Below are 20,456 nucleotides of genomic sequence, written 5' to 3'. Positions count from 1 at the left end.
TAAATCAAATTTTAATGCCGTTAATTTTTATACCGTATTCAAAAGTACCACTTCACAGTATTGAATAGTTTATAATAATATCATTGAATGTCGACCTTAGTCACAGTACCTCGTGGCCGAGTTCTCTAGCTTTTTATATAACCAATATTTATTTATTTATTTAAATATACCAACCAATATTTATTTATTTATAAAATATATATTTATTTATATATATATATATCGGCATTATATAGCTAAAATAAGAATTTTTGAAATAGAATAGGGAAAGGATCAATAATTTATTTAGTCGTCAATTAAAAAAGTATCATTGGGCTTGAGTTATTTTAATAGACGTAGTTTGATTGCTGAAATAAAAGAACTGAGAGAACCACTATAAAATTCCAATTCGTTGTATTGAGAGTTGACAAGCAGGACGATGTGGTTGTGGGGGCCGTTAAATCATAGTTCTTGGTAGTTTTTGTAGTTCTTAGCAGACGATTGTTTCTTAACGAGAAAACCCCCGGCGCGAATTTTAAACAGCTGTTGATGTCAGGTGCATCAATCAGGCCATTCGCGACTTAAAAAAAAAAAGAGATCAGCTTTGCTTGCAGGTTAGTTTTAAATTGAAATGGTCGACATCTACGTTTATTGAGCTATGGCCTCTCTGGAGTATCGGTATCCCAAGCTCTTTCAAAGTTTCATTTGTAATTTTTCGATACGTTTTATTGCGGCGTCGGTGAAAGGAGACCAGATTACGGTGCCGTATTCCAAAACTGAAAGTACTAGAGATAATAAAATGCGTAGTAGCGAGTAGTGAGTTATAAAACCTGGACCAGTGAAAGCCTGGAAAGTGATCTTATCGATATTCTTGTTGAATGTCAGTTTGTTATCTATGATGATGTTCAAGTCCTTTACGTGCTCAACTTCGTTTATTCTCTTTAGGTTATAGTTTGCTGGAGGTCGATAGTGTGATCGTGAGTATTATACGGCTACGCACTTATTGATGTTCAAATCTAGTTTGTTTTTGTGGCACTAGGTCGATATCACTCTGGAGATCATGTGTGTCTTGTTCACTAGTTATCGTTCTGAAAATCTTCTAATCGTCTGCATAAAGCAAGAGAGTTGGGCTCAAATGTTATCATTGAGACACTCCTGAGGTCACATTGTGCTTGGTAGATAGATGCCCATCAACTTTAACTTTAAATTGTCTTCCAATTAAATATGAGTGGATACAACTCAGTGCATTACCTTGAATGTCGTATCTGCTTAGTTTATTTGGACTATACTTTGGTCCCTCCTACCGAATAGACGGTGTGAACTGCCTGACCGTTATTTAGAGCTTCAAGTAGGTAATTTACATAAATAAACAAGTTGGATGTAATGAACCTCCCACCGACGAAACCGTGCTGTTTGCTGGGGATAAAATCCTTTAAAAATGCAATGAGTTGAGGTAAAACTATATTTTCAAAGAGCTTAGTCAGAGCAGATTATATACAAGTTGGCCTATAGCTAGAGACATCAGATCTTAGGCCATCCTTGTAAATAGGACAGCCATAAGATTTCGAAGCAGTTGGGAGTTTACCATTTTGGAGTGAAATACTAAATAAGTGTGTGAGATGTTCACTGAGGCTGGTAGCACAATTTTTGAGGAAGATATTTGGCCGGACCAGTGCCCTTTTTCGTATTCAGTTCATTGTTTTATGTAGACGTCGTTGACGCTAACCTCAAACATTTATTGCCGAGCACTGGAGAGAAAAATATCAGTTGCATGCATTTGTATTATCTTATCGCCAAAAATTTGATATTCTAAAAATGAACAAATTGATACCAAAATCACAATTTTCTTATATTATATATGGTATAGAAAAAACCTGATTAAACTGATAAATATGGATATTTTATTAATTTTATATATTTTAATTTTGCACTGGGTGTACTGTTTTTCAACATTCCCGTTTTATATTTTCTATATTAGATTTTAAGCTGAAACCAAAGTAGATATGCGAATTACTTCTTCGATCTTCGATTTATGGGCATATACAAATGTACTTACCTTCTTTGAAATTTGGTATTGTTTTCAAGTAAGCAAGGGTGTTTTAAAATACTTATAGTAAATCAAGTTAAATTTCTAATTTTATTATACTACCTAAATATAAAACGTTTATCATTATTTACTACTTACCGATATCTATGTACTTATATACCCAAAAATGTATAATACAAAATCGCGTCTAGGGTATTTATTTCCAATTTAATCATTTTAACCATTACACACCCAAATTTAAAGATTTCAAGTGCCATGGACAAAACACATTATTATTATTTTGTTTTTGTTTTTTCACTACACTTATGTTTACGAATTTGATTTTGAAATCTTTATTAGATGTTGTAACGGCAGTTTTATCCATAAAATAATAAAATGTTAAAAGTTTAACTATGTGCTTAGAAACTAATGAAAATGTATACATAGACGAATATGTATTATTCAATTTTTTTTTTTAATTGTTTGTTTTTGTTGTATTTTGCCCTTTTTGGATGTTGGCTTTCACTTTACTTCGTGTTGCGGTTTAAATAAATTTTTTATTTTATGTTTGTATTTAATTAGCTTTTGCATTATCCGGTTTTTAGCTATTCTTCTTCTTTTATAATTTTCAGATGTATAAAGAATTAAAATATGTATACTTTATTATGTACAATTCGCTTAGGACTGCTCATCTACGAGCAGCATTATTTGTTGAGTTGTTGTCTGAGCAGGATTCCTTGTACATTCCACTTGATGAGCGTTCCAATCTTTTCGTTGACAGAATTCAGAGCAATATGGAGTCTTTCGACAAAGCGAGCACTCGGCTAAAGCTTCTCTGTTGCAATTAGCACACTAAATTATAAAATGTTTGCGTTTAGTAAAATAGTCAACTTAAATATAATTATAAAATAAAACGTAAAAAAATTATGAAAATTCAATATTCCTAATTTCATTTACTCATATTGCACTTTCAAAATCACTTTTCGCTACTCTAAAAAAGCTTTTTTATAACATATATTTTTAAGGAATTGAACACACTTTATTTAAATATATTTAAAAAAATGTAAGATACTATTCTAAATAAAAATTAGCATGATTTCTTATGCAAATTGACAATTAATACAAATATATCATTTTAGTATGAGCAAAAGTTTTCGAAAACTGGCCGTCCAAGATTTTCCTAACCCTTTATAATTAATAAGTTAAGACCTTTACAAAGATTCCTAATTATACTAGATTGGAAGAACGGGTCATTTGATATAGAACCAAAATTTTTATTTGTGACAACATTTAAGCTGGTTTAAGCGAAAACGACTGAATAAGAAATTAAAAAAATTAAAAAAAAAAATTGTCACACCAATTTTACGAATTTATTTAAGTTATCGCCAGACGGAACATGAAAGTGTATTTTTACTAAGAAAATTTTACCTTCATGTGTGATTCGGAAAACTCTTTTTTTGGTAATTAATAGCGAAAAGTAAACTTTCATATTTTGGTTTCAACGATGGAATGAATATCTATTTTTCAAATTAATGCTCGACATCGCCACATTGCTGCTATTTACCTTCCTAACCGTTCCCACGACAGTCGGGTGTACATAACCGGAATGGACCCTCATTTAATCGGGCAGAATTCTGCCAATACAACAAAAACAATCTACCTAACCGTTAAAAAAAAACCATAATGAGACACAGTCTAAACGGAGGAAAAGTACTATTACATAATTGGTACACAGGCAACTTTTCAAAGTAGAAATCTACTTTTGCTTATGCAATCGCTCTTCCAAAATTTTCAGATTAACAATCATATCGGACCTTTAAATATTGACATTGTAATTCTGGAAATATGTCATAATAGATAAATATATAGTCAGGATCAGAGTATATAAGTTGACGTCTTTTATAAAATATATCTCCTGTGTATATATTTATGTTGTAATAGTTAATTACAAATATTACTGAAACTAACAAACCCAACCCATTTTACGTTAATTTGCTTTGTTGTTGGTTGTTATGTTTTGGATTGAGCGTATATAAACATTACTAAATCAAATATAAACAAATATACTAGTGTTACCTTTTTTGCCGAAATTATTTCGTTTCCATGCAAAGAACCAGAAATATTTGGATCTTCAAGGTTTCGCATGGCGGACACTGCTGCATCACGCTCCTTTTGAAGAATTTCGATCTTTCGATCGTATGAATTCTTTAAATCGGTCAGAATACGTTTGAAATCATTTGTGGCCTTCACCATTGTGCAATAGACATTCTCCAGATTTTTCATTGCTTGACTATTATCCAACAAAGCAATTGAACTAGTGTCATTTATATTAACTACGTATGTCTCCCGATCATAGGGATTAATTTGAGTTTGATCAACCAGTTCGGTCGATGTATCAAGGCTGTCATTTAATGTAGGCCAGGGTTCGTCCTTTGATGTGATATTATCTTCAGCAGTTAAGAAGATATTTTCATCAACCACAGTTGCAGTCGGTGGCGGTTCCACGTTATTATTACTGTTGTTTGGGTTGTTATTGCGCTTTCGCTTCGGTACCGCATCAACATCAAGATCGGTTTGGTTTCGCTTCCGACGTTTATAAGGAGTAAATAAACGAACGGGACCAGATGCTATAAAAAATATATATGTATACATAGTATTAGTATATATAAATATATGGTATAATTGCATACAAAGAAGTAATATGATTTATAAGTTTATATATCAAAATCAAACGACGAAGAGAATTAGTGATTGCTTAGTAACAAAAAACCTCATTACTGTGTTGTAATTGTTAATAATCATTCTTTTTATTTTGAAAAGGAACTTATGTAGCTTTGACTAGGTCAAACAAAAACTTATATACAATACATTTTTTTATTGCTGCATTTAATAAAACTATTTGTATATTTCTGTTAAAACAATAAAAATTGTAATGTATACAATCCTATGAAACAAACGCTAAATAACTAGTTGCGAGTTAAATAAAAAAAATGTATAGAAGTATAAATCAATTTTTTTTTATTGATTTATTCAAAACCTATACCCTAAATTTAGTTTTTTTAATTTCTTACTTACCAGCTTCATCATCGCAACAAACGGTGCAGCTGCAGTTTGTTGCGTGTGGTGTCAAAATTCCATCATCTATTAAGGATTGCAAGGATTTTCCACCATATTTAATGGATCTCTTCCAATCTTTACTCGACCCACGTCCACAAACATTTTCGAATTCGCTGGGCGTATACCATTTATCCTTGTATTTGACACAACGTCCACGACCTCCAGATCCCAACTTACTACGGTACAAATCAGCGCTGGTTGTCTTGCAACGAATTGGAAAAACCTCCATATGGGTTGTTTCAGCCCAATTCACTCCTGTCCCTGATCCACAGCCTGAACCAGCACCCTGAGCAGGGTGTTCACTGGTTGCAGTACTATCATGACTGTTATTACTGCCAGATCCGTCGTGATTGATACCCATTCCACCACCTCCGCCTCCGGTCGTTTGCTGGATGACAATTGTCTTCAAATCTCCACCCATACTGCCTACAACAGGGCTGCTCGATATATAACCGTTATCGACGCAAAGCATTTGCTTAAAATGCGGTAATTGATCCGGTGTGATCACATTAAATGATGCTCCTGTGATCATAGAGCCTATTGGTAGGGACACCGGTACCGAGACCACACCTCCACTGCCGCCGCTATTCTCATTAGAGGTCACCATTCGCACTTTAGTATCCAGCTTTTGATTTTTCCAATTGTTAAAACGTATAATTGATAAATGCAGAAGCAAACGAGAAAAAAAGAAAAAATTGTGTACACATCAATTGCGCTGTTGAAGAAGAAGGTTGTACGAAAGGGAAAGGGGTGTAAAAGCTGTGAGCGCGGGAAGGGGCTGCGCGCAAACTTGTGCTCAGATCGCCACGCCGCAAGCCCTAACACCAGATTAATATAATTACCTGGTGACCAGAACTTTCCAAAATCACCTCTTCTTTCACAACATCGCGCGCTTCGTCATTTAGAACACCCAGGTCTTTTACATCTCGTATCCTGCCTAGATGCAGCTCAGCAGAATCGACCTGTTCCATCTTTGCACTATACTTTTTTCACTTAATTTCACTTTTATTTGGTACTTCGCGCTTTTCACACTACTTTCCACCGTATTTTTATAAATTTACGTTAAGTTTAACCAGCAAAGTTTTCAATTCGTTAGTTTTGTAAACAATAAATCACATTTTGCTTATAAATAAAATTTTGTGGAAAATATTAACTGAACATGACATTTCTTGATAACAAAAGGTTTGTTTGATTTGTGACCGCTCAAACAAAAATTGACATTTGGAAGGCGACTTCTTTCAAATCTCTAATTCGTTGATATTGCCATATTTAAAATCAGCAAACTGTTGAATAATAAGTATTGAATTTTGTAGTAATTTTAAAATATTCTATTTTAAAGTTTATAATAACACCATAAATTATTAATTTATATGAACTAATATAAAAATCTTTCAAATTATGTTTAAAAATTACTCATCAAACACTATTGGATTTTTGACAGTTGAAAATAATACTCAAACGATCTGTGCTACCATATCAATTTTCAGACATAAAAAATTCATGCCATGCCATTATTTTTTAATTGTTTAGTTGTAAAATAAGTATAATGTATGGATTTCAACTATTTTAGATAAAGAAATGTGTACTTTAAAGACTATATATCGTTTCCAATTATTCTATAAATTGATCTTATGTTTGTATAGGTATATTCCCTATGTCTATTGTCGTCATCACTTTCAGTACAGATTCAATTTTCTGTTTTCAATTCAGATGATACTTTTTATCAATGATTAATTTCAGTGTTACCAATAAGAAAATGAAAGAAATCAGAAAATAAATAGGTCTTAGTTAAACGTATGTACATTGAGTTGGATAACAAATTTAAAAGACTAGTCCTATATATAAGAACCATACTGTAATAATGGGTAGTCGTTTTTATTCAACACTCGTATATGGTGTAAATTCTATTATTACACCATGACATTTTCAGTTGTACTTTTTTTGTGGGCATTTTCTACAAATTAAAGATTTGTAAATTTTAATTATTAAAAAATGGAATTAGGTAAAAAGTTGTTGGAGCAAGGCTGGTAAATATGCTAAATGTAGAAACTCGAAATTTTTTGTAAATATTTCAAATATAGGCACATAACTGATGAAGGTATTAAAAAAGTTATTGCTGCAGCTTCCAATGGAGATGGTACGGAAGTCATTGATCTCCGAAATCTAATTGCTATCATAATGAATGTAAGGCTTTAATATTTGAAAATAAAATATATGCTTATTGAATAGTGCAACCTTTTGTGTCTGACAGTTGGATTTTCGAGAAATCGCTGGTGGCGCTCTTCCTAGTAAAAGAGACAATAGTATTCCTGGTCCAATTGTTCTCCAAGTGCAAAAAATAAGGAATATATCTGCGCCAAAATCAAACGAGGAATCGAAAACCGCTCCAAGATTTTTACAATTGGAATTGACTGATGGTCAAACAACAATCCATGCCTTAGAACTAGAAGATATTTCGACATTGGACATGAACATACCACCGGGAACAAAAATTTATTTTCGCTCCGAACGACTTAATTTAATGCAAGGTTTTTTAATCTTACGTTCTTCAGAACTACAGGTTTTAGGTGGTAGAGTTGAGGCAATGGTGGAAAAATGGGAGCTGGCACGTACTATGTTAAAATATGCTGAAAGTGGACGTAGAATGAGCGGAGCTAATTGTCCGCCGCCATGGATACCCTTTGGAAGAAAACTAGAAAATTCACTTGCAAATGAGCGTAACTTTAAAAGTTTACAAGGTGCAGGATCAGATGGAAAGGAAATAAAAGAGAACGAGGAGTTTAATACCATGCGTAACGAAGCAATAGCAGAAGCTAGCAAAACTGGCCCAAAAAAGGTATATGTATATTATTTACCATATTGTTTAAAAAAAATAGGAACTCCAAAGGTAAAGTAATAAGGGTACTTTCTTTATCTAACAAATAAAATAAGCAGTATATATGTAGATGCAATGCTACATATGTACTGAATCTTTTAACACAAAGTTGGTTAATTGTTTTCAATTTTTCTAGATCTTTGGTGGGGGCGGGCAACAAATGCTGGATCACAATGTTAAAAAAATACTTGAAAAAGGTTTCAGTGAAGAAGATGCGAAACAGGCCTTGCGTACTACTAATAATAATTTGGAACGTGCTCTATATAACTTAAAACGTCGCGGAGAAATCAAAAAAGTGGAAGAAAATGGAAATGGAAGGGAAAATTTCAAAAATACTCAAGCTAGTTCATTTTTATCAGCACGAGAAATGGGATCTGGAAAACGCGTAGGGCCATTGGCAAAAAAAGAGGCAATTGGGGCGAAACCAGCAGGAAATGTATCCCTTTTTGATTTCTTGACTGATAAATTACCAGTAGATACTGGATCGACTAGTAATCCGGCATATTCAAGATCTACTACGAATATTCCTGACGAGTCGACAAGATCAAATAAATTTGAAAAAATTAAGAAGGAAGCACTCAAACCTAGTAGTACTGAAAAGAAAACAGCTGAAAACATTGTTCACTCTAATTCTAACACATTGCATGGAAGATTTGAAAATACTATGTCTAGCAGTTTTGCCGCTAACCGCTCGACTGGCCCAGTAAATGTACGACAAAGAAGTGATCGTGGTAACACCAATATTAGGGAAGGACGTAGTTTTAATGAAAGGATGAAGAGTACATTGACTTTTAATCCGTTTAAAGATCCTGGAAATGACCGTAATACGGAGACTATTCGTTCTTCCAGTAGTCCCTCCTCAAGTAATAATCCAAATACAAACCAAGGTCGTAATAACCGGGAATCGTATGACCGAGGAAGAATTGCTAATCCTTCAAGTGAAGATTTACCTGAAAGTGGAGCCAGTAATTATGCAAACAAGAGAGGAAACGAAAAACAACAGCAGAGAAATCATGGAGGAGCAGAACATATCAGCGGACACAATGAAAACAGAAGCCGATTTACCAACAAACGTGAAAATAGCAATCAACATCAAAATAATAATACTTATAGTAAAAATAGTAGTACAACTAAAAGCACAGCTACGGTAAATTCAAACGCTAGTAATGCCAATCAAATGAATAAATTAATTGAAGACACTTCCAAACTGAAAATTTCTGCTTCCGGTCGTAGTCACACAACGACCGGTAGCACAACTGGTGAATTTCATTCTAACTTGCAACAATCTGAGAGTGCTTTGCAAAATTTCGGAGCGAGTCAGCCAAATCAAATACAAAGCTCTACACAAGCTAATAATGGTTATTCTTACGACACAAGTAAAATAATTGGTTTTCAAAACAAACAAACAAATGAATTTGCTATGACGTTGTTGAAGAGCCAAGGTTCATCAAAGTCAGTTTTATATGCCCAACTACCACAGCAACCTTCGTCATCTCGTTTACAACCACCGTTTCAAATGAATTCGTGTGTCTCTCCTACAAGTGACTGTTCGGTACCCACCCCACCGATAACATCAACTGTAGCACCAATCCCAAGTCATTTTGGAATGGTACAAGGTGATGGCTGGCACTGGAAAATTGGAGATCTCTGTTTTGCTAAATACTGGGATGATGGACGGGTAAGTTTTGTAATTATCCTCTGACAACATGTTGCACTGAGCACAACAGTTTTGTTAACCCAACGCCTATTTTAAATACCTAATACTTATGTGTATATCAATATGAATGGGATAACGAAACGAATTGAATTCCAATTGTATGTTTTGCCATCCATCCGTGAAAGCGATAACTTGAGTAACATTTGAGATGTTAATGTAACTTTCTGCACATACATCTAGGAACTTTGAGGAAGTTGGTGCTGCAGATGGGCAAAATTGGACCATAGCCACAATCTGAAAATGTTGTTATTTGAAAAACTATAAAGTTCTATAACTAAGCCCAAATAATGCTACAAAACTTAAATTTGGAACAGAAGGAGGTGATAGGGAGAAGTAAATGTTCTTTAAAACATTTTTTAAAAGTGGGTGTAGCATCACTTTCTAATAGGTTTAATGTATATATCTCCAAAAATATTAATTGGTCGAATAATAACCACGCCCACCCCCATACAAAGATTATGTCGAAAACTACTTATAGTCAATAACTTCCATACGAAAGCGATCAGAACGTTAAATTTAATAGTATAGACAGTACACATGTGAATCGATATAAAAATTGGGCAATGGACGTAGCACCACCCACTTGTAGATTAAATTTCATATTTTAAATCCCAAACTCAACTTTATTTTTACACCTATTATATTACAGTTTGATAAATTAAATGAAATCAGTCCAGACCTTCCATATCACAAATATATCCTATACTAGCCCGCAGCTGCGCTCGCATTGAATCCCTTAATATATATAACAATCTTTAACAAAAACAAATAACTAAATATGGTATGTACACGAATCAGGAAATCAGGTTTAAGGGATGCCCAACTTATTCCAGTTTGAGAGCGCCTCAAAATTAGTGTTTTTTATTACATTTCGCATTGTAGCCAGATCAGTCAAAATTAAAATTGTGGGGCATTCAAATTAAAACCCAAAATCTATTAAGATTAAAAATTATTATATATCCGTTTAACACATGGAGAAACTATTTAAATCCTTTTTTGTAATGATTGTGATATATTATATTTAAACAACTGATTTTTGAATATTCAATACTTAATGAAAATATTAAATGTATTAGCTCTTAATTAATAAATGTTTTTTATAATTTTCAATTGAAAATTAATACTACTAAGCATGGCATCACAAAAGATTTCATCACAAAAATTTCAATTTCGCGTGTTCTTTAATTTTCATTGTTTTCCAATTTTTGTTAGTGATCTTCAACAGCGGCTTTGACAGTTGGCTGAGTTCAGGAGGTTTTGACGTTTAGCAATTGCTTTCTCATTTCCAAGGAGAGATGAGTTAGGCATCTCTCTGCCTTTATCCCTGCTATACCGGGATGATAATCTTCGTGGTGGTGTTGGTAACCAGAAAACTCCAATTTTGTCTGTTTTACGCTTTTGGTGCATATTTGAATTGTTACATTTACCATAAATGGCAACTGTACAACAACAAAATCTTAATCTTTTCTATTTAAAATTAGACAAGCTCAATGTTGTGGTTGATCCCTTTTGATAATGAATTGCTGTAGTTGTTGTTGTTGTAGCGGCAAAATTCTGCCGAGTTGACAGTCCTTGGCCGGAATAAATAACTCTTTAGCATCGGTCTAAGGATTTTTGACTGGAACCTCGATGTTAATTGCATAGTTCGAACCGCGTTATGACCGCAATGTATAACAGAGCTTTGTTGTCAAGGCTACGTTAACCTTTTTTTTTATTTTTCTAGGCGTAGGCGTTCTTCGATTAAAGCTAAGTGTTCCTCTAGTATCTTTGACTCGCTGATGGGACATTCATTACGGGATACTAGTTCTGTGTTATTCGCAATAGTGGATGGCAATACATTATTACCTGTTAGAAAATCTGCTCTATATAAGATATATAGAGTTGGGCCTAGCACACTGCCGTAAACAACGCGACAAGTAGCCGGAAATTGTTTATTGAGAGATTGATTACATTTTTTTGGTCCCTTTTAAGGTCGTGACCCCCATTAGCAACCTGGCATGGTGCATGACTTGGAGTTGTTGCCAATGTCTCTCCCTGCCTGCTCTTTCCTCACTACGGAGTAGCTACTTAATGGCCAACCGCGACGAAAGGCTCAGGTCCTACCATTCATATGGAGGCTGCAGTGCGGGCTAGCTCGTCAGCCAGTTCATTCCCGGCTATACCCCTGTGACCAGGCACCCAGATAAGGTGCTCTTGGTTGCGGCTTAATAGGCTGTTCAGCCGTTCTATACATTCCTGCACTTGAAGCGATTTGACCTCATAGGCAGAGATCGCTTTTATTGCCGCCTGACTATCGCTAAGTATGACAATTCTTTCTTTCATTTCGATAGTCGCGTTGAAGGTTTATCTCTTTATAGCATAGACTTCCGCTTGGAATATGCTTGGAAAACTTCCCATGGGAATAGAGAGTTTGGTGCGTGGTCCTGCGACCCCTGCACTAATCCCCCCAACGTTTTCGAGCCTTCGGTGCACCACTTGATTGTACTATCCCTTAGCAGTAGGTCCAGCGTGGAATCATTCCATTTCGCCTTACTGCCATGGGTAACTTTGAACTTCCTAGTGAAGCTTACTACTTTGGTTATGTTGTCCCTTGGGAGAAAGGCTAGTGGCATTTTGGCACTTAGAGCCTTCATCTGTTGGGACGAGATTACTTCCCTCTGCCAAACTCTTCTGCTGTCATTTGAAGCAGGGTCTGTTGAATCACTATGTGTAACGGTGTGAGTTCTAGCATTATTTCCAGTGCTGCCGTCGGACACGTACGCATTGCGCCCGATGCGCAGATGCAGGCAAGCCTTTGCAGCTTTGATAGTTGAAGTCCTACCGAAGTCTGCGATGCTGTAGAAACCCAAGCCACCGCTCCATATTTTATGATTGGTCTTATCATCATGATGTACATCCATCTGATAATCCTCGGGTTGCAGCCCCAGGAATTACCAGCAAGTCTATTGCACACCATGAGCGCTTTCGTAGCTTTGACTAAGGTCAGGTCCACATGCTGCTTTCACCCTAGAGTGAAATCCAGTGTGAGGCCCAAATACTTGACCGTGTTAGCTCCAGCTCCAGCTCCCGGCCGCCAAGGGATAGATTTCTCAGGCCCGGCAGTGACCGTCTGGTAAACGGTATGATTGTAGTTTTAGAGGGGTTGTTGTTTTGATCTACCTGCTCTGTAAGCATGCTGCTTCTCATGTTGCGATGCAGCCTTCAGCATCTTCAATCGTATTTCGTCAATGATATTTTCCATACTCTTAAGTAGGAAGGAAGTTAGACTGATTGGCCTAAAAGATTTCGCCAATGTATAGTCTTTCCTTCCTACCTTTTTTTTAAAGCTGGTTAGCATTTGGCATCAATTAAATTTTTAACATTGGGTTTAGAATTTATTTCTATTGAAAATATTTAGTACAGATATAATGACGGCATTCATTCATTATTCGGCATTATATATACTAAATGGCGAAGTCTCAACCTGAAGCGGTAATTGCATGCCAAGCAGTAAAGAGTAGAACATGGCACATCTATGGTACACCTTTGTTAATTTAAACAAAGCTATCCAAAATCACGGAGACCTTCTTTGGTGCCCTACTCATGCCTACGGACATTACCAGTAATCCCAACATTACACCACTGATAAATTTCCATAAATGGATGGAATGGATGGATCATTTAAAGTCGAATTTTCTGTTGTGAGTTATTTCTACACAACCATCTAATCATTACTTTAGGAAATTGCACAGCACTTAGCTTCATAAACACCCAAAAAATTCGTGACCTAAAATAAAAATCACCATTGGAGATGGCCATTCTATTAGTCATTTAGAAATCAATGCTTTCTCCAGGTCTGAAGATGTAGCCTACATATTATCTAAGCGATCAGCAATCATTTGTATTAGGTGAAAGCTCTAAATTAAGAAGATTTTAACTTCTGTATCTTGAAGCCTTAAGAGCATCCACTTATCCAGTTTTTCAATTTCAATAGTTTAAAATTATTAATATATATAACATAATTATTTAGCCGTACATCATTTTGCATAAATATTTTACTAAACAAACTGCATGAATGTTCAACTATAACTTGGAATTAATGATCGACCTTGCGTACTTACCGTCCGTGTCAAACGAAATTTGTCAAAAGTTATGCACGTAGTGAGAACGTAGAAATCAATTCCTCTCTTTCGTTTTCATTTCAGCAATGTTGACATTGCTCAATTTGTATAGATAGTTTTGCACATATCTAGCTTTGCAGTTATAATTTTTCATAATATTCGACTGTGATTTTGAATTAGAATATTTCAAATATATTAAAGTTTATTTTTTACTACAAAATATCGACACTGCATTGTAAGAGGCCAATCAGCTGACTCGGATATCCCACGTGACGGACGGTAGAAGAGGTTGCATCAGCTTATACGGTATACGGATTTGTGCCGTTAACTAATTGAGGCATAACTGCTAAGAAGTACCATTATCTGTTTTTGGAGCCGTAATCTAATCCCCGCTTGTGTGGTAAGGTTCGGATTCGTTGTCATCGAGTCATCGAAGTTATCTAACGGTAGGCCCAGACCAAACGTGATGTTTTGATATAGGCGGACCATAGGGAGAAGGGTGTTAAATGAGTGGGGTTTGTTGGGCATGCAAATAGCTGATTAGTGTCATGCGGGCACTCATTCCTCGCTGAACATATATTTGGTCGATTCACTGAGAGGAGTCGGTGAAGGTGCTAATGGCTCCACTGTGAATGGCGGTCAGTGCGTGTCTGAAGATAGTTGCGTCCGAAGTCTGGTCGATGTCGTCGCCGTAATCAAGGAAGCACCTCTATTGTTGGAGGCGGCTCCACATCAAGCACACGACTGAAAAGTTGGTTGATGGATGTTCAGAACATGCTTGGAGAGCAGCTCCTTATGTTCCTTAACCGGAAGCTTGCGGGCCAAGTATTCAACCGGAGACATCAAGAGGCATCCTGTGATAGTCCGAAGTGCTGTGTTCTGACTCGTTTGAAGCTTCTTCGTCTGTGTTTCACTACATACTGGCGACCATATCGGTGCGGCGTAGTGTATGACCGTCCGGTCGATTGTCGTGTATGTTGCCAACAACGTTTCTTTGTCTTTTTCCCATGAACTGCTGCTAGAGACTTGAGGATTTTATGCGGCTCTGTACTTTGGTTATCGCGGTCGTATGAAGAGTGAAGAAGCACAGGCTGTCGACTGTTACACCTAAAATCTTTGGGTTATTGACAGTCGGAATTTTAACGCCAACAATTGTAATGTTAATATCCAGTCTGTACTCCCTCGTTCAGTTCCTGAATATAGTCGCTGTGGATTTAGTGGAAGAGAGTATCAAGCTCCCACAGAAGAAGCGAAAAAGGTCGAAGAGATAGCCGTTACCTTTGCAACACATGCCAGCGATTCCATTGCTCGACGTCAATATCGTGCAATCATCGCTTACGAGTTGATGGAAATTCCCTCTGGTGGTTGAGGGAGTTTCGAAATGTAGTAGAATTATCGGACAATAAGACTTTCCACACATCGGGTATTTAAAGAGTGGCCAGCAACAGGTTGAGGACCTTAGTTAGGTAGCTTACTTCCGTCGAGCCTAAATGGCATTAGCATTTTAATACCATCTAGGCCAATGGACTTGGATGATTTAGCCTTGTTGATGACACCCCGAACTTCCTCATCGGTGAAAGTAAGTGGCTTGCAGTCTCTTGGCATTTTGCGCAACCGTCCGATAGCACATCGTTTGACCTTGACTGTCGAATTCAGTTTCAACGCGATCGTCATGTCTCCTCGGATTTGACAAGGCCTTGACAGTAGTCCAAAGCTTACTCACACCGGCCGGTGGAGAGGTTACAAAACTTCAGGTGCTCTACCCATTTCCAAATGGAGATTCTTTATTCGGGAATCACAGGGATCGGCATAGCCGAAGGAGTCGCGCTCGTTTGCTAAAACAGCTGCTTTTGCTGGGAATTTGGGGCGGAGATCTGCGGTTCTTTCAGTCGGGATGAAACGAGCTGTAACAGCTGCAATAACTTTACGGAATTGACGTTTGCCAACGATAACGTCCGTAGGATTGGATAGTGCCGTGAAGGAGAGCACCTGGTGCGGTTGTTCACATAAATGTTTCTCGATCGAGATAATTATGGGCAGATGGTATGATGCAAGGATTAGCCAGGTTCTGCTATTTATCAGACTACCACTAGTGATGGTAATATTCGATGAGCTGTTACAAGTGCCCATAATTCTGGTGGGTACTTCGTCATTCATTGTGCAGAATATCGAATCATCCATCTGTTTCACCAGCTACATCCCCCTACGATTGTTTGACCGACTGGGGGTCATGCTGCCTATTTGAGCTCCTTTCGATCGTAGAGGTCCTTTGTTGGCCACTCGGCTGGAGTGGCGGCGAAGTGTACGAACTAGGTGCAATTTGTACGGCCGTAGAGGCTAGTGGCAGTAATGCGTTGGCAGCATAGGAGTTACTCAAGACTAGGTTAGATCGCCGAAATTACAGCTCTTGGCCGAATTCAATTCCGGTAACGTAAAACCGGCTATCATGGGAATTGAAGCACCACTAGTCAACCCCATCGGTACAGAGTAGAAATATACCACAAAAGGGTTAAAGTTCGACAATACTTCAATTAAATTTCTTTTAACGGATTGAGTATATATTGATAATACCGAATTTCAAAACTTCAACCAAAATGCAGCTAAATCTGAAAACTGTAATAGCCGCTGAACATTGCATATATCTACAACAACATTAATAAAACCGTCGACCAATATTAAAAAAAATATGAGTTTTTGTATTTATTATATTAATATCTATAAAAACGAAACGCTAAATATGCATTTTAATTTACATTTATCACAATATTTATTTACGTTCATATTGTTAAATTTATATTTTGCAGTATTATGAAGCTGAAGTAACCGCGGTGTCCGAGAAAACATGTGTAGTATTTTTCCTTGGATATGGAAACCACGAGGAAGTTTTAAAAACTGATTGTCTGCCTATAACCGATGGCAACCATTGTCCTGTGAATTATAACAGTTCCTTGCCTTATCAGCAATCACTTCAAGGAAAATCCAATGCAATATCTCCAATTCATTCACCTCTACAAATCCAACAGGGTGCGTATCAACGCGGCGGTGGGGGCACGCCACGTTTTCGAAGTGAGAGGCAAATGTATGTGCCACCACACAAACGTGAAAATTGACAGATGATAAAATATAAACAATAAATGTATTTCAATCGCAACAGCAGCGAATTCAGTATTTATTAAAATGAACACTGTTAAAGAAATATTCACATTAGACTAAAACTATGAATTAAGTATGCCCTTAGAAGACAGGCGAGTTAAATTTCTTCACAAGACCGTTGATAAAAAAAAGAAAATAAAAAAAAAACATATAAACATCAGAATTATGAAATTATGTAAAAATTTTTCAAATATATTAATTAGAACACGTTCAATATTACAATGTATGCATGATTCTCAATTTGATTTTATTACTTTGAATTCACATTTACATAACAATTAGCCTAGATGGCATAAAATACAAAAAAAATAAATTGCATTAGTAGAAGTCAAGGAAAATATTGTTTGTACTTATTAGATCCTTGAATGTTTCGTTGTTACATTAAGAAGGTGTCGTTTGATTAGATCGAAATAAGCAATTAGAGCTACGCCTATTTATATATGCAAAAGCGCTGTATAAGTTAGGGTTCAAATTTGGATATGTGTCAGAGGAATTGGGATAACATATAGCCTGCTATGGTCTAATTAACGAAACTTAGCATATCAGCTCAGCGCAACGGAAACATAAAGCTTAATAGTCTTTACAGACATAGCACATGACAGTTGTAAATTTTTTTTGTGTTTACCGTTATGAAAAATATAAATATAAACATAAGTTATGTAACTGAAGCCTTTATTTTTGATTTGGGTTTTTGTACCACTACCGTGCTTTTAAAAAGTGTAAGCTAGGATTTATTTAAGTGAAAAATCAAATAATAATCAAGTTACGCCATCTCTCGCAAATCGCACGAAAATAATAATACTTTTCAAATTTAAATTTTTTTCATTTGTACTTCTATAATAATGCTATCTTGTCATTGCTACCATTGTATAGGTAGGTTTATACACGGATTACCAACATGTCAATCACGAAAAAGTAGGATATTAGCTGTATGTTATGGTCGAAACATAAAAGTCAAAATTCAACAGACTTTCATGTTCTGTTCTGTTATGCTAAGCAAGGATGACATGATGCGAAACTCTCATTTTCCCAAATTTTTCTGAAATTCTCTTTCCCTGATTATGAAGATTAGGGAATTTTGAACAGCTGATATCAAAAAAGACGGGATTTCAGATGTATATTATGAATACTTTAGGATTTAGGGATGTATATGCGTGATATAGGCCTACTCCTAAAAATAATATCGAAATGCAAGATACCCAAAAGTTATTTTTAAAATACCCAATCTATTTTCTTTCGATAGTGGCATGATTGACAAATGTTATAAAAAATGTAGGTTTTGACAGCTCTCTCTCGAATCAAAGAGTTTCGTATCATGTCCTTCTTGATACTAAGCACAGTAGAAACCTTTTCGTGGTAGCTTTCTGGGGGGTGAATAGCGGCCATATTGGATTTTCAGTGGTAGCAAACATAGTGCTGTATATATTGAGATAGTAAAGACTAGGCAAATTTTACTATTATTATATAATAGATGATTTAAATGTAATAGTATGTCATATTTCGTCCATAATAAATTGTTTTACTAATAATCAAAGTAAAGTGATCAGGAGTTATTCGACTGCGAATTTAATTCGTAATTATACCAGTATCCGAAATAAACGTTAACAATTTTATCATTAGGTTAATAAAATTAGTAATATGCAAATACAAAGAAAAAGAAAAACAATGAAAAAAGTCTAAATTTGAAGGTTATAAATATTAATATATTTATTTTTGTTGTTTTATTAGGATGATCAAACTAGTCGTACTGTTGAATTCATTTCATTTCAGCTGCTTCGCGTATTCGTTAAACTGGTCATTGGATCCTACCTTCTACCACTGGATTGTTAAATCTTAAATTGTAAAAGTCTCAGGTTAACGGCTATATACTTACCTTTGTTTCTAATCCAAATAACTTAACGCTTTAATACTTATTATCCGAATTTACAACTTCTTACTTATATCTTTATTGCTTTTTACACGGCAACACTCTAACTAAAACTGTGTGTGCTGCATAGTCTAGCAGCCCTTATGTAGTAGATTTTTATCAAAACGTCGCCACTAGAACATTCTGGCAACTACGAATTCGCAGTCTAGTTGATTCTGCCCTCAACCTTAGTCTGATCGTCCCGATTAGACATATTTGCGGTACCAAACATAAAGCATTTATGTCTCTCATCTGTTCTTCTATGTTGGTGTTAACTTCCTTAGCCGCCTTTCTCTAATTGGAGTTTCCTCCATCCGCTTTCGAGATACTCAGTTTCTGTTACATCCCTTGCTTAAAGCTGACTCGAGGTTCCATTCATTATCACAACGAAATTCCATTTGAACACCGAATCTCGTTACCCATTCGTTGATGAATACGTCCGCTACTAGTTTGGCCTCTTGATTAAGAATTGTGTATTCTTCTAGCCATTCGGTGAAATAGTCCTTGACCACCAAAACACATTTGTTTTCAAATTGTGTGAAATGGATCATCCGTACTCACGGCAATTCGCTGAAATGGTACACCTGGATTGTACTGTTTCATCTGGCCATGACTCTTGAATCTCAATTCTTTAGCTGCAATACACTCAGCATAATTGGCCGTAACAGATTGACGTCAACCAGTCGAATAAATTAATTTCTCTAAGGTTTTCGTGATTCTCAAGTGCCCTCCACTTTACTTTGGGAATTCTTACCTTCGGAACAACCATAAGCGCTCGAGAGCTTTGCCCATCTTCGCTTTTCCATACTCGATGCAAGAAGCCATACATCAACTTTAAACTGCTCCGCTCTGCCCAATATGCTTTTGCGACTGGCCTTCCTGTAGTTATTTCTCCACTCATTGTACAATTGTTCAACTCCACTTCATGCTTTACAACTTGCAATTCTGGACCTGGTATACACGCTTCGTGCTTTCCCGACTCTGAGGACCCTTGTACTGGTATACACGCTTCCTACTCTTCCGACGGTGAAGACCCCTGTACTGGTATACTCGCTTGCTGCTCTTCCAACTGTAAGTACACTTGTGCTGGAATACAAGCTTCTTTCTCTTCTGCCTGTGAGGACCCTTGTTCTAGTACACGCGATTCCTGCTCTTCCAACTGTGAGAACAACAGTGCTGATATACGCACGTCTAGTAAATTGAAATAAAGAGATTCAGTCTTCCATCAGGAGCACTCAAACCAATCGTTTGATTTCTTCCGTGCGTTGCGCGGAAAATATATTTGTTTAATACTTCCACATACGAGGAAGTTAATTTGCATGCCAAACTAAAAAGACTAATTAAATTATGGAATTTTCAAAATATTATATTATATATAGTCAATTTGGGAATTTAATGATTTTATTTACTTTTTACATAATATACTTTCCTAATACATATTTCGTATTTTAATAATAGAGATTAAATTTATTATAATTTATGTATATGTACATATGTACATCTTTTATCATATTAATCTTATATAATCATATGTAAATCTGCACAAGCGCATTTGAATGTACGGATTCAGAAATTCAAATCAT

At 35.9% G+C, this 20,456-nt stretch overlaps 2 protein-coding genes and 1 long non-coding RNA gene across 3 annotated transcripts; 2 read left to right on the top strand and 1 right to left on the bottom strand.

Moving 5' to 3' along the window:
- The first annotated feature begins 303 nt into the window (after positions 1-303).
- LOC138857963 (uncharacterized) lies at positions 304-2,680 on the top strand. The gene is made up of 2 exons (XR_011397216.1): positions 304-593; positions 1,958-2,680. It is a non-coding gene; the product is annotated as an uncharacterized lncRNA (long non-coding RNA).
- On the bottom strand, positions 2,208-6,313 carry Deaf1 (deformed epidermal autoregulatory factor 1). The gene is made up of 4 exons (XM_014239270.3): positions 5,965-6,313; positions 5,081-5,747; positions 4,082-4,632; positions 2,208-2,857 (listed from the first exon to the last, which is right to left on the bottom strand). Exons 1-4 carry the CDS (start codon positions 6,091-6,093, stop codon positions 2,684-2,686), a joined length of 1,521 nt encoding a protein of 506 aa, XP_014094745.1. The 5' UTR covers positions 6,094-6,313; the 3' UTR covers positions 2,208-2,683.
- A 679-nt stretch (positions 6,314-6,992) lies between these two features.
- Positions 6,993-17,630, top strand: Tdrd3 (Tudor domain containing 3). The gene is made up of 5 exons (XM_014239286.3): positions 6,993-7,149; positions 7,204-7,306; positions 7,374-7,958; positions 8,134-9,675; positions 16,619-17,630. Exons 1-5 carry the CDS (start codon positions 7,115-7,117, stop codon positions 16,922-16,924), a joined length of 2,571 nt encoding a protein of 856 aa, XP_014094761.2. The 5' UTR covers positions 6,993-7,114; the 3' UTR covers positions 16,925-17,630.
- The last annotated feature ends 2,826 nt before the right edge of the window (positions 17,631-20,456 follow it).

This window comes from Bactrocera oleae, chromosome 6 (assembly GCF_042242935.1).
Source record: "Bactrocera oleae isolate idBacOlea1 chromosome 6, idBacOlea1, whole genome shotgun sequence".
Taxonomy (NCBI): Eukaryota; Metazoa; Arthropoda; class Insecta; order Diptera; family Tephritidae; genus Bactrocera; species Bactrocera oleae.
This window is presented reverse-complemented; position numbering and strand designations above follow the sequence as displayed.

Coding starts and splice junctions, on each gene's coding strand:
- Deaf1 (XM_014239270.3), bottom strand. CDS start 6,093: ATGGAACAGGTCGATTCTGCTGAGCTGCATCTAGGCAGGATACGAGAT. Junction 5,748..5,964: donor TGGAAAGTTCTGGTCACCAG/GTAATTATATTA, acceptor AAAAATCAAAAG/CTGGATACTAAAGTGCGAAT. Junction 2,858..4,081: donor AAATAATTTCGGCAAAAAAG/GTAACACTAGTA, acceptor TTTATAATTTAG/TGTGCTAATTGCAACAGAGA.
- Tdrd3 (XM_014239286.3), top strand. CDS start 7,115: ATGGAATTAGGTAAAAAGTTGTTGGAGCAAGGCTG. Junction 7,150..7,203: donor AAGTTGTTGGAGCAAGGCTG/GTAAATATGCTA, acceptor TTTCAAATATAG/GCACATAACTGATGAAGGTA. Junction 9,676..16,618: donor AATACTGGGATGATGGACGG/GTAAGTTTTGTA, acceptor TATATTTTGCAG/TATTATGAAGCTGAAGTAAC.